General features: G+C 40.8%; 1 protein-coding gene across 6 annotated transcripts in view; it reads left to right on the plus strand.

Moving 5' to 3' along the window:
- The window catches only part of cica (capicua transcriptional repressor a), a 64058-nt gene that overhangs the window by 39869 nt on the left and 10077 nt on the right, over positions 1–14112 (plus strand). For 4 of the 6 annotated variants that reach the window (XM_065470383.1, XM_065470382.1, XM_065470381.1 and 1 more), the window contains 8 exons: positions 4938–5037; positions 5166–5348; positions 5672–5798; positions 7081–7253; positions 9703–9835; positions 11636–11718; positions 12021–12852; positions 13258–13400. In XM_065470383.1, coding sequence (XP_065326455.1) covers positions 4938–5037; positions 5166–5348; positions 5672–5798; positions 7081–7253; positions 9703–9835; positions 11636–11718; positions 12021–12852; positions 13258–13400 — 1774 coding nt within the window. The remainder of the gene's footprint in view (positions 1–4937; positions 5038–5165; positions 5349–5671; positions 5799–7080; positions 7254–9702; positions 9836–11635; positions 11719–12020; positions 12853–13257; positions 13401–14112) is intronic. The other 2 variants (XM_065470385.1, XM_065470386.1) reach the window with 1 other exon arrangement.

A 14112-nucleotide genomic window follows, 5' to 3' on the forward strand; every position in this document is an offset into this window, starting at 1 on the left:
TATGGACAAAAGTACTGGGACACTTATACATTTCACCTATAGGAGCTGCTCAGCCTTCACAACATGGGTTCCATGCTGTGAAGCTCCCAGTGCACAGTTTTCATGCTGATGTTAATACCAGAGGAGTTTTGAAACTCTGCAGACTGTTGAGTCAGCAGAACGTCGGTGATTTTAACACCCTTTGCGCCTCAACACTCGGCGCTCTGTAACTCTGCGTGGTTTATCACTTTGTGGCTCAGTTGCTGTGGTTCCTGCAGTAATACTACCTTCATTTGAGAGTGGAGAGAGGAAATCTCACAACGCATCTTATTACAGCACCACGCTCAAACTCTGCAGTGTGACCCATACTTTCACAGATGTTTGTAAAGGCAGACCGCATGGCTCTGTGTTTGTGATTTTATACACATGCGGCAATGAAAACACCTGAATTCAAACATTACTTGTTGTCCATATAGTTACTCCTTCATTAGCAGCTTAGTCCAAGTCTCAGCAGAAAACCTGAATAATTCCGCACTAATCCACATTATGGGCCACAAACACTGAAGATACAGCAAAGATACCTACACCTGCACTATAATATCGAGTTACTGTCATGAATATGAGTGGCCCACGTGTTTCCTGAATCAGCCATCGATCGGCTCTATGAGGACAACCACTGTTCCAAACTGCCTGATTGAGAGTCTCAGAGTACCATGTCTCTGAGTCAAAACTAACTTTATGTTCTTCAGCATCAGAAACAGAGACAGTACTAAACCAAATAAGTTACATTTAGATTTCATAATGCCATGGTGTCAGTTATATATAACATTCCTGTTTTGGGGGGCTTTGGCATTTAAAATAATTCAGCAACACCATCAAAGAGGTTTTTAACCTTTCACAAAATGACTGTGTTATCGGAGCTTAAAATGTGTTTTTCTTTATCAGATCTTCAAAAGTAACAGGAACACAAGTCTCTTTGTTTGGATCAATCATGCTTATGTATGTAACCTTCCCCAAAGGCTCAACCCTGATATTCTAATCAGTTGATAAAGTAAAAGTCTTAATTATTATTTTCCATTCGATGGTGCTGTGTTGTTTAAAATGTGCTATAAACTTGGCTTTGTTAATGACTGTTTTGGGGGGTTTTCTGTGTGATATCTTGGCAGACATTTCTTAAGCTTGTTATTCCGATAATATCTCTTTACCCCATCCTAACTCTCTGACTCATTATTATGTTTTTTTTATTATTTTTTTCCTTGTTTCCCATAGCTTAATCATTCTCTCCATGGACACTGTAAATATTACTCTTGTGCCTTCGTCTGCTTTTGTTTATTTATTCTTTCTTTTTCTTGTGTTTGCCATATTTGCCAAAAATGTTGAGTAGAAAAGAAAAGGAGAAGAAAAAAAACCACCATATTCATGTAGTCACAGCTTGACACCGAGTTCACTGTCTAACAGACTTTCTGTCTGCCTGCTCACAAAAGCTTTTCTTCTAAACAGATTTTTTATTATTATTTCCTTTTATCTGACACCAAGTGTAGCAACAAGATTTCCTGTGTTTCCTGTCGCTCTCAGGAAAAAGTCTGAGAGTCAACACTAAACTATTATCCTTCTGCAGACGCCCTCAGATAATCTTTTCTAATACTGATAACTGGTATGTTCACATTTTAATTCTTAGTATTTCTACCTTCTTGTAAGTTTCATTACTTTTCCCCCTACGTCAAGTTTAATATCATAATTAAAAGTTTAATTTTCCAATTAATCAACACTAAATCCGTCTTTTGTTTTTTCTCATAAAATGACCAGTCATGTCTTTTGAAGATAAGGTTAGCGTTTCGTTTACTTGTCATTATGAAACTGCTCATTCATACATAACAGAAAACTGTCATCAGCTGCAGCAACAGCTGTAAAATCGTGTTTTTCTATTGTTGTGTTGATAAAAATAATCTAATAATGTACAGTTTAGTCAGGTTTCTGTACTTGAGTACAGTGAACTCTTATCAATACCTGTACAGTTCTTAATAAATTCATTAGACCACCGCACAATGAAAGGTTTATTTCTCAGCTACACTAAATTAACAGTATTAGTAATGACCAAAATCAGTTTTTTATGTTTCTGTAGTGGTTGTTCCACCAGTATGTGCAATCTCTTTAATCAAAATTGTATTTTTAATACTAAAATATACATTTTCAAATGTACTGCTTGACGAAAAACTCAAAATATAGTAATGTCCATGATTATTTTTTGATTCACATGCCGAATTACAGTTATTTACACGCATGAGCAGAAAAGTGTGTTTTAGAAGTTGAATGTCACACTTGATTAATGTCTGACTTTTTTCTGAAACTCAGTTTTTTCTGGGGGGTTTTTGCCTAATCAATACCGATATAATTTTTAGTTTTACACAAAGCTTTGACAGATTTTTAAAAATATTTCTGTTTTCTTGGTGGTCTATAAAAAATCGTGTCAAGCAATGAGTGCATATGGCTTATTAACACTTTCTCATCCCTGTACCGATACCCATGCAGTTTCTGCTGATCCAATACAGTCTTTTTCACTTTCGTGAGCAACTAAAATAGTAATACAAAGAAACAAAAACTAGATAGAATCAACACTCAGTCTAACCACTATCTAAATTCACAGATTAGTTAAGCATTTGTGCAGATTATCGTAATGCATGCTATCAGATTTCTTTTTTCTTTTTATTATCTGATGCTTGTTTTCCTCTGACATTACAGCTCAAAACAGCGAGCAAATAGTTTGATTCAGCAATACTTGGAATTAAAAAAAAAAGTATTCAAACTATTTTTTTAGCTTGTGAAAGAGTTTATTTTTGGATGTTTCTTCCTTTGGTGATGGTTAATACTTCCAGTATTGTATTCACAACAACAATCTCTGTTTTCTGCAAACACGATCACCTTATACTCATGGATGGATTATTCCATGTAAGGTTAAACAAACAAAGGTCCCACCTGATACCCTCATAATCAGCTAATTTATTTATAATTTTAGTTAATGTAAGTTATGTAATAATTACAAAATTTGAACTTCATATTATGGAAATGTTCTGAGTTTCAGGCCCTCAGAGTACATAGAAGTGGGTAGTGATTTGATCCCATATCTGCGATGTGTGACTGAAAAACACATTTAAGCTCTGTTAAAAACTGTAACCAAATCTAAAGCCAGAATTATGTTTTAGCCCAGCACGATTTTTCTGTTACAGACTCAAAGCAGCCTAATATAAACAACAGTAATGTTGAAATAATAATAAAAAAAATAAAGCACACCACTGCATTTACCATTCATTTCAACTGCTGTTTACAGCAGCAGGTCAAACTAATTCCAGGTTTATGTATGTTTGGTTGCCTTTTCCCAGAAGCAGTTCAGTGTCTCGGGGGGAAAATGCAGTTTCGTAGCAGAAAAAGCTGTTTCAGTGGAATTCACTGAATACATTCTCAGTAGTTAGCAGGCTTAATGATAGCGACGGTCGCTTTTAGGTGTCTGCACAGAGCTGAAACGCTACTAAAAGACAATATCAGCCACAGTCTGATCACCCTGCTGCCCTGTGGCAAGGAATACAAAAGTATTTGCTGCTGAACCACAAGACTTTGAAGCCGTTTGTTTCATCGGTCTGAGACGACTCACTCATCCACCACATTCCACCACAAACCTTTATTTTTATAACTTAATTATTTATTCATTAATTTATATCTTTTGTTTTTTGTTTGGTTTTTTGTGAGTAGCAAAGGGGATTTTTTTTAAAAAAAAACACGGCCTTGTTTTGTTAATTAGAAATTACCACCGAGACTCGAAGAGGTGAGAAAAGTCGTGCCATCTAAATTTACAGCAGATGAAAGATACACGAAGTGGAAAAAGCAACACAAATGGAAAGAACTGCTCCATTATTTCATGATTGCATAAAAAACTGCAGGTAACCACTAAAAAGGAAACATTTTTTGTGGTTTCTGCAGCACGACATTTCATACTGGTTAAGTGGTTACTTCATATGAAATGCCACAGTGAGCTGAACCTTCCCTTCCTGCAGCAAATTTGTGAAACAAATTTAAAACATATGAGGTGGAGGAGTGAGATATCTGAATAAGCAGGCACTACTGCATCAAAAACCCTTCTGCTGCATTGCTTTCCTGAGAGTCGCTTGGAGTATGTAACCACACTAGTAAGCTTTTATATTTAAAAAGTGTAAATGTTACTCCAGAAAACCCTAAAACACAGACTTGTGATATCAGTGCTGACCTAGTTTTAGTTTCCATACTCTGGGATTGTGTTATAGTTAGACTGGAGACAGATTCGCTCCCTGACTGGGGCTTATCGCTCTCAGAAAATAAACATTAAAGCCAGGCTCACATATGCCTGGCGATTTAAGTCTTGTCACGTCTGTATTCATTTTACATTTTTGTGTCATCACTTGATGATGGATACTCATCCCAGTAGGACTCTAATGTGTTGCTATATTCTCTTTGTAATGACTCACTGGAAGTTTTCAAGTGTCACAATTTAGAGCCAAAATCACATTTTGTTAGTATGACTTTTGCCAACTTTGAGGATCAGTATCATAAGCTATGTTGAAATTTAGATAGTAAAACTGAACTGCATTTTAAATGTTCCTGTGGGGTAGGTGGCTGTTCATGAAAGGTCTCCCTTTTACCTTTATGATACCAGGATCATTTTCTAGCTAAAGTTATTGTAGGGAAAATTGAGAATGTCGAAGGTGGTCTTCACAAAGGAATCTCTGGTCTTTCTTTTGAGTTCTTCTTCTGTAATATTTTCTGTTTCACTCTGCTTCCTGTCAATGCAATCATTTGTGGATGGATATTATTTTTTGGGAAACTGTGGTAAAACGTCTGGACAGAGGATAGAGCCTCAGACTGAGGAATCTCCCTTGAATTCCCGTCTCAGTCAGAGTCTCAGTTTCACTTTTCTTTTTGTGTGGATGCAGGTTTTCCCCGGGTTTGGCCAACGATCCATCGCCTTCCACTGGAACCATTAAGAGACGCACACAGTCCCTCAGTGCACTGCCTAAGGACGGAGACAGAAAGGTCAGTCTGGTGTGCACCCAGTCAACCAGCAGACAAGATGTAAAAAATAAAAGTAGAACACCAGATGGTGATTCCTTGTTAAATGTCACTACAATAAACACTCGTGTCCTCTGCCAAACTTTAACTAGAGGGAGAAGGACCACATCCGCCGTCCCATGAATGCCTTCATGATCTTCAGTAAACGCCACCGGGCCCTGGTGCACCAGCGACATCCCAACCAGGACAACCGCACAGTCAGCAAGATCCTGGGCGAGTGGTGGTACGCTTTAGGGCCCAATGAAAAGCAGCAGTACCATGATCTGGCCTTTCAGGTAAACAAACTCCATTAAGTTCTTCTTCTTTCCTCCTATTTTATTACTTCTGTGCTTTTTCTTGTAATGAATTGGTTAAATGTTTTGAATTGAGTTTACTGCTAACAAGACTAACACATTAGCTGCTGTAAACATCCAGTTTCAAGTGGCTTCTCTGTAATTATTGGATTAAAAAAAAAACTGGGGGAAATTTCATGAGCTGTGAAATGTGCCACAGCTGGTATTCAGAAACTGAAACTGCATCAACAGAAAGTTGAAGACCTTTTCTCCTCCTCCTCATCCTCCTCCTCATCCTCCTCCTCCTCATCTTTCTCCTCATCCAGGTGAAAGAGGCCCACTTCAGAGCCCACCCAGACTGGAAGTGGTGTAACAAGGACCGCAGAAAGTCTCTGTCAGAGGGCCGGGGTACCCCAAAGGAGCCACGGGAGAGGAGCATGTCAGAGAGCATAGGTGTGTGATGATCACCTCTAATCTGCATTTTTAAGCTAAAGGGAAAAAAAACATCTGTGAATCGTTTCAAACCTTCATAAGTTCTGCAGTGAATTTTAATACCAACTGTTATTTTTGCTATGAAGCATTGTTTTTTTTAGATCTTCACATAATTTATATGTATAAAACGTATTGAGTTTGCTAGCTGTAATATAGTAATATTACCAAATTTAACAATTTTTCCGAGCAAGTTAAAAAAATACTGGTGAACTATAGAAAACCATTTCTTACTCAGGTGATTTTACATTTTCATACCCATACATACTCCTCTCTGGAGGGGAGAGGGAGGGGAAACAGGAGGACAAAGGAGGGGGGAACAACTAAGCTGTAGTGCCTCTTCACTTCACCGTGCAATACCTTTTGTGCAATACTTTTTGTTAATAGTCAACGGTGCAATAGACCTCAATACTTGAAATGTGCAATTCACTTGTATTTTTATTTTTATTTTTATTCCTATTTATTCTATTTATCCCCTTCGTATATTTTATTTATATATGTCTCTGTATTTATATATGTGTGTGTATATATATAATATTCTGCTCACGCTCTGTAACTTCTGTCGGTGCTGTGCTTTTGGAAACTGAATTTCCCAGAGGAACCCACCCGAGGGATTAATAAAGTTTTATCTTATCTTATCTTACATTAAAAAAAATCAAAAGAAATCAGCACATCAACAAAACAGATTATAAAATGACCCCAGTCAGCTGGCAAGTTCAGATCACGGACCATCAGCACTCTTACTCTCACCTTTTTTGTCTTGGTGTGGCATAAATGCACCACTTTAGGTTACACCTGTGCTCTTTTGCCCCTCCCTAAAAGCTCAAACTCACTCTGTTTTCAGGAAAGAGGAGTTAAAGAGAGCTGTTGTTTAAAAAGCTCCATCTAGAGGAAAAAAACTCACAATGTTTCTCTAGATGAGCCAGGGGAAGGCTGAATATCAGTATTAAATAATCACAAAATAATTGTGATTAGGATTTTTGCTATAATGGAAGAGCCTCGTCTTCAATATTAAAGTGATTTGCTTGTATTTTATTATAAAATGCACAAAGTGTTACACACATTTGTATCAAGTGTCAGGCTTTTGTTCAGTATGGACAACAATAACTAATCCCCTCGACTGTCAGAATATAAAGGAGCGTTTCTGAGTATAAACGTATTGATTTGAAGCTTTATTGATCCGCTCCTTGATGATTCAATGTGATATTTGATCTTTGTTCTGAGTCTGCTCTTCTCTCTTCCCCAGATGCCCACTCAGAGTCCCAGGTGCTGGAAGGGAAGGGGGGAGGCTCGGGATGGCCGGGGGCATCGGAGCGTCGAGGAGGGATGTTTGGGGGGCCGTCTCACCGTCCCCGAGCCTTTTCCCAGAGTGCAGTGCACACCCTGGAGCAGAGGGAGTGGGAGAGAGACCTGGAGAAGGTGCGAGGTTGTTAATCTGTAGCTGCCAGGCAGCAAACAGACTCAGGAGATTTAAGACTGTGAAGAAAGCTGTTTCAGATCACTGGATACCACCAACTGGTTACTTACCAAACAGTGTAATTTCTCAGAAAAACACCCACGTGAATCTATTTAATGTGTCAAGTTGAGTGTATTTAACAAGTTTCTTAGAGCAAAATGCATCCCAGAGTGAAATGAAGAAGCAACAGAGTGAAGTAACTTAAAAACAACCCCACATGAACTCAGTGGTTGCAGTGTTTGTGTGTGCCTCTGCACGCACACCGCAGACGTGTGTCCCTCAGACCGCAGAGCGTTTTGGCCGAATGCTGTTCAAAAGCAGTTCAAATGGACTCGCTCGGTGCTTTGTGTGAGGGCTCGAGTTGTTGCTGCTGAAAACCCAGTGGAAGCTCTGGGGGAGAGCAGCCTCCAACTTCAAAGGTTTCGCTTTCTACTTTTTTTGTGCCTTTGAAGGTATGAGACTGGTGTTTGCTGCTTCGCTCCTAATCACAGAGGAGTAGGCCTACATGCGAGCGCTTTTGTCTGAAGGCGTTCATCTGATGCCACGGGCGTAAAGAATATATGCATGCTTTAATAATAGCTGCATTACTTCTGTCTGATTTCTTTAGAGTTTATAAACAGCACATCTTCCAACACTAACGCTTTTTTCACGGGTTTCTCCCATATTTTAAGACAATCCCGTTTTCCTCCATCTCTCAGGGAAACTCCTGGGAATTTGTGTGAGCCTCAGACTTTATTGTAAATAATTGGAATACATGCATCTGTTACCAAGGTTACCTCGTCTGCCAGATTGTTTGTGAAATGCTGTCTCCATACAGAATTCACATACCACATGTAATTTTAATGAGATTTTAATCCATCTGGTAACCCACAACATGAATTAAGAGGTGTCTGTTTCACAGCAACGTGCATGAGAAAGGTGACTTTAAAACACAGCAAAATAAATAATAATGCCTCGAGCAATGTGTGCGAGTTGCTGACTGCAGTGGAGTTGGAAAGAGGAACCTAGACCAGGATATGTGCACACTTTAAACTAATGTCTACGCCTGCTTTCTTTCATCTGTGCAAAATCTTTAAAATTAGAAACATCCTATCTCAGACGGATGTGAAAAATGAGCTCGTGCATTTGTTACTTCTAGGCTGGACTGTTGTAATTTCTTACTATCATCAGGTTGTTCTAAAAGCTCCTTGAAAAGCTTGAGCGAGGCTCAGTTGCCGCAGTGAGAGTACTGGAAAGAGAGATCATATTTCTCCCGTACTGACTTCTCTTCTTTAGCTCCCTGTTGAATCCAGAACTGACTTAAAATCCTTTTTCTCACATACAGTCCTAAATGATCAGGTCTCGCTGTAGATTGAGAAGCCTCATAGTATGATATTATCCCAACCGAGCACTTTGCTCTCAGACTGCTGGCTTAATTGCGGCTCCTCAAGTTTCTAAAAGTAGAATGGGAGGCAGAGCCTTCAGCTATCAGGCCTCTCAGCTCGCAGTTTGGATTCAGGAGGCAGACACCGGCTCTACTTTTAAGATTCAGCTTCAAACTTTCCTTTTTGATAAAGCATATAGTTAGGGCTGGATCACACATTCCTGAACCATCCCTTAGGTATGCTCCTATAGCCTCAAGCTGCTGGGGGACTTCCCATGATGCACTGAGCATTTTGTTCCCCTCTGACCTTTTTACACACTTTTCACTGCATCTCAGTAATGTTTGTTTCTCTCTCCCATAGTCTGTGGTATTTATTTGTCTTCTTTGCTTTCCCTTTTTTACTTTTCTCTCCCCCGACCATCCCAGGAGATGGCTTGCCTTCCCTGACCCTGATTATGTTGCAGGTCTCTTCCTGTCAGAAGGGACTTCTTCCATCCTACTGTCATCAAGTGCCGCTTATTTGTCTGATTATCTGATATTGTCAGATCTTTATCTTACAGCATAAAGCACCTTAAGGCAGCTGTTGTGAATTAACGCTATAGAAATAAAACTGAATTGAACAGTCACAACTTGAGGTTTACAAATCAATTACTCATACATGAAATATTGTAAAAACCACCAAAGATACCCCTCCCCACTCATATTAAATTACACAACTAGTTACAACCAAATTAGGACAAATAGTGATTGCTCTGTGCCGTGAGAAGAATGTGCAGGGACCAAAAACACAGAGTAGTTCCAGATCACTGGTTATACTGCAGGACGTAGCTTAAAAATTATTTATTTTACATTTTTCAGGGCAAACTTTATTTAAACATTCAGTAACTTTAGTGGCACACTGTGTCACAATCACTATAAAATACTTTTGTCTTCCTAAAAAAATAAAATCTCCCATATTTTGGACATAAATGTTGGCTGGTGTCATTCAGTGTCGGTGATATATTTTAGAGAAATCACTTCACGTGCCGTCGTTCTCTCTCCACTTTCAGGAGGACGGCGCAAGTTTGTTTCGCGGCCGTCCACCGCCTCAGTCGCTGTACCAGGGTGGGGCCAGCGAGGACGTGACTAGCGATGAGGAACGCATGGTCATCTGTGAGGAAGAGGGAGACGATGATGTCATGGGTGAGTGAGATTATCTGCAGAGTGATTTTAGTGAGGTTAGAGTTTCATAACCAGAGAGTAATAGTTTCAGTTCCCATGATGGCCAGTAAACTTCTGTTTTCTTACTCAGTGTGACTCTGTCAGCAAATACCTAATGTTTGAAAAAAAAGTGTCTCTGTCATGCAGCCCTAACACTTCAGCTGCTAATTGCTAGTCTTAAAATATCACGACCACAACAGCACATAATTCCCAGTGTAGCTGTGAAAGTCTGCAGGCAGCCTTAACAACCTTTGTTTCATTTGCTCTACAGAAGAAATCAATTCATAGTCATAGGTGTAGATTTTCCAGTCAACCTACAGGATACTTCCTTCTCGTATTATAAACATGTGTGTTTCACTACGCCCAGTAGGAAGCAGAAGACTTTTGTTGTTAAAAAAAATAATAATAATGATGTGACTCATAAGTATAACAATGCCTCTGACAGGGCAGGTCTCTTTCTTCGTCATTAATCTTCCTCTGTGAGCTCACGCAGCTACTAGATCTTTTGTGACACAAGTAAATATCCCTGTCACGCACACAAACACATGGTATTGAGGATCTGCAGGAGAGAGCGTGCAAATGCAAGAAACTGAGGCAAGATTAATAAACAAAAGGCAAGGTTTAAATGGCTGATAAATACTAAGAACAGTCCAGTTAGGTCCAGTATTTCACAATAAAAGCAGAAATCTAAAGCAGACACATAGAAGGAAAAACCATAAATAGCATTAAAAAATGGATGTAGCCACCATGATGTCACCCACTGATTGGTGAAATCCCGCCATTTTGGTGTGACGAGTGTGGGGACGAAAGTGTTTACAGCAAGGGCTGTTTTCACATGGACTGCTATATAACTGGAACCAGAGGCGTCACCCCCTGCTGGTCATTAGAAAGAATGCAGGGTTGAAGCTTCACTTCTGAAGTGACGTTACCGCCATCTTTTTTTACAGTGTATGGATAATACTGAGAAAAACTGAAAGCTGAGAGTGGAGAGACAAGAATACAGTGGATATATACACAGGACTGATTGTACACAACTGAATACAGATGAAACTAATGAGGGCGGGGCAGCAATCACAAAGGAACAATATGCAAGGAGAACGTCATCACCAAAATAAAACAGGGAATAAGAAGAAGGAAGGAGATTGACACATGGACAAAACAGAAGGAGACAAAGACAAGGAAATATGACACACTTTGAAATAGAAGAAAGAGTATCAGTTAAATCGAAACAGGGAACATAACGCAAATACTAAAAAGGAAAAAAGACTATGTTTTTCAAATGACTTAGAATAGAAAGAATTAATTCATCACTGAGGTGAATAGGTGACATAAGCACAATTAACAAAAGACTCAAAAGAAGGCAGAGTAGTGAATCGTGCCTGCGTGTGTGGATTCAGCAGGTGTATGTGAAATAAAACAGGAATTAAGAAATCAGAAATCCTCAGAGCCTCTGTTCTATTTTTAACTGTTATGAACTGTAATAAAGACATTTCAGCCAAAAATTCATGAAAAAGCCTTAAAGCGCTGGATGCTCTAAATGTTCTGACACATGAGACTTCTCAATGTGTCCACCACTCGCAAGCATCCAAACAAAATCTAAACCCATGAAAGGTTTGAGGTATGCTGTGTGTTTTGTGCACTTGTGCCGATATTTTTTGAAGAGAGTAAATAAGAAAGAGATCAATGAAACTGATAAGGCTAAAATGTTTTGTAGGTGAATAAAGAATAATTATTAATAATTATTCTAACAATAAAAGAGGTTGTGTGATATTTCACCCTCAGAAGATTCATGTCCTGAAGGCTCCATCGACCTCAAGTGTAAAGAGAGGGTGACAGACAGCGATGAGGATGAACCAGATGGACAGGTACGTGCAGGGTTTAAAGAGATGTTCAGTCAACATGTGTTTGTCTTATTTGACTTGTTCTTGGAGTCTGTAAAGTTTGAAATTTAGCACAAAGCTTTTTCTGTTTGATCGAAAGTGATTCTGAGTCATCAGCGTTAAATTAGCATCATATTGTTGGTGCTTTATTTTAAGCCTTTTTCTGCATTTCTTTATTCCCATCGAGCATTAAAAACCCACAGACTTTTCAAAGTTACTGTAAGTTGAGAAGAACTTCACATATTAACTTTCCCCCTTTGATCTCTGTGCTTCTCTCTTCCCTCCAGCATGGCTTCCAGCCTGTGGCTCGCTCCTCTCTCCCCTCCTCCTCTCCCTCCATCATTCACTCCGACTCCTCCTCGGCTAAAGGGAACGGTGGCGGTAACGGAGGAGGTCCTGAAGACGGGTCAGAGAAGAAGAGAAAGAGAGGCGCAGATGGAGGAGAGGATGAGAGCGAGGGAGCCCTAAAGGCAGAGCAAGCGGCAGCGGGTGGAGGAGAAGGAAATGGAGGAGGTGGGCAGGGTGTCTTCTCTCTCTCCATCGCCCAGCCTCCTCCACCGCTGGCTCAGCAGAGTTTGACCCCGGTCGGCGTCCGCATGGCCCCCACGATGGTGACCAACGTTGTGCGCCCCATCGCCAGCACGCCCATCCCCATCGCCAGCAAGCCGGTGGAAGGAGCCATCACCCTCAGCACCCTGCCACAGGACAAGAAGGCCACTCTCCTGATTGGGGGTGGAGGTGCTCAGCAGCTGCCGATCACAGCAGGGGGTGGGTACCTGTCGTCCTCCTCCCCTGGTCCAGTCAGTGTAACCCCTGTAGGAGGCAGCAGCCTGCTCACTAGCCTAGGTCTGGGACCCGCTCAAGCAGTGGAGCTCCTCTCCCTACACATCCAAAGCCCCCTACCTGTCCTCCAGCTCCACCCCACTGCTGCCACCACCTCCTCTCTCACACCTCCCGCCTGCCCCACGACCCCGGGACAGGCGCAGTACATCCTGCCCACCGAGAGCCCCTCCTCCCCTCATCTCACTCACCAGCAAATCCTCTCCCTGCCCGCAAATGCCGCCCTGGCCAATGGCGTGCACTCAGGGGCGGGAATCAGAGTCAGCCCCGGGACTAGAGGTGAGACAGAGAGCAACGATTGGCTGAGAGAGAAAAAAAAATGGCAAAAAAAAGTAAAAATGTCTTTCTTTGATTTTTCTTTCTGCTGTTCTTCCCTTCACTACAGTAGATTTGATTGGCTTACATAAACGGGAGATACATGATTGACATGAGTTATGAGTGCCCGCCGCCCGCCCACGTCCTAATCACTCTCTGTTCATAAGAAGCAACAGGACGTCATTCCACCTTGTTATCAGCAAGGAATTTCACTAGCATCCGTAGCTGAAATGTTCCCTCCGTCTCAGCGTGTCTCCACCCACCGCCGCTCCTCTGATGTCTTCACCTCCCCTCTTTTGACTCAATTCATCTGTTCCTCACGCTGAGTGATTTAATTCTCTCTTTCTCTCTCTGCTTCTCACTAATCAGTCCAAACCCAGTCGCCAGTCTTGCAGAGCAAGATGTTGGTTCCCATGGCAACAGTGAGAACCGGGTCTACTCCTCCTCATCCTTCCATTTCCCTGGTGGCTCCGCCTCTTCCCGTGCAGAACGGCCCTGCGACAGGAAACAAGGTAAGAACACGGTGTCAGAGATAAATACCTGCCAGCCCGGTGGCTCAGAGCAGCAGCGACGTTAAAACCCGAGTGAGGCGACAACAAAGCAGATGACACGAGGACATTCACGCGTGTTTTACTGATCTGATTTGGAGCAGAATTATCTCTCTGAGTAAGAAAATTAGATTCACACATTACAAGCAGCCTTTTACTCTTATTTGTGAAGTTGTGTTGAGCGTTGTTTAAATTAAAAGATCATAAAAACTCCACGTGTAGAATCATCAGTCAAATCTGATGTCAGAGTGCTAAATTTGCTACAAAATGAGGTTTTAAAAAGCTTTCTTTCCTCTGAAAGTGAAACTTCTACCTCTTACTTCAGCCCTCTTTGTGCTGCAGACTTCTCACATAGGGTATTTTCAAATCAGAATAATTTAAATGCCATGTCTCCTTTTTATAATATCTCTTTCAGTGCTCAAGGACACCCGATTTGTATCATTAACCAGGGGACCTATTATGTTGATTTCCATCTCCATGTTTCTTTCTTGGACTTTATTTACAAGACAAACCTTATCTTTCTTATACTTAGTCAGTTCATGCACCGTCTGAAAGAAGCTATTTTATCTCTATGATGACCATATAAAGATATCGACTCTTTTGACAGATTTCTATAAGCTTTTTAATTAGATGATGGTCGTTAACATTAGTGAGGGGGCTGTCACATTTGTGGACT

Source organism: Pelmatolapia mariae, linkage group LG22 (genome assembly GCF_036321145.2).
Source record: "Pelmatolapia mariae isolate MD_Pm_ZW linkage group LG22, Pm_UMD_F_2, whole genome shotgun sequence".
Lineage (NCBI taxonomy): Eukaryota > Metazoa > Chordata > Actinopteri > Cichliformes > Cichlidae > Pelmatolapia > Pelmatolapia mariae.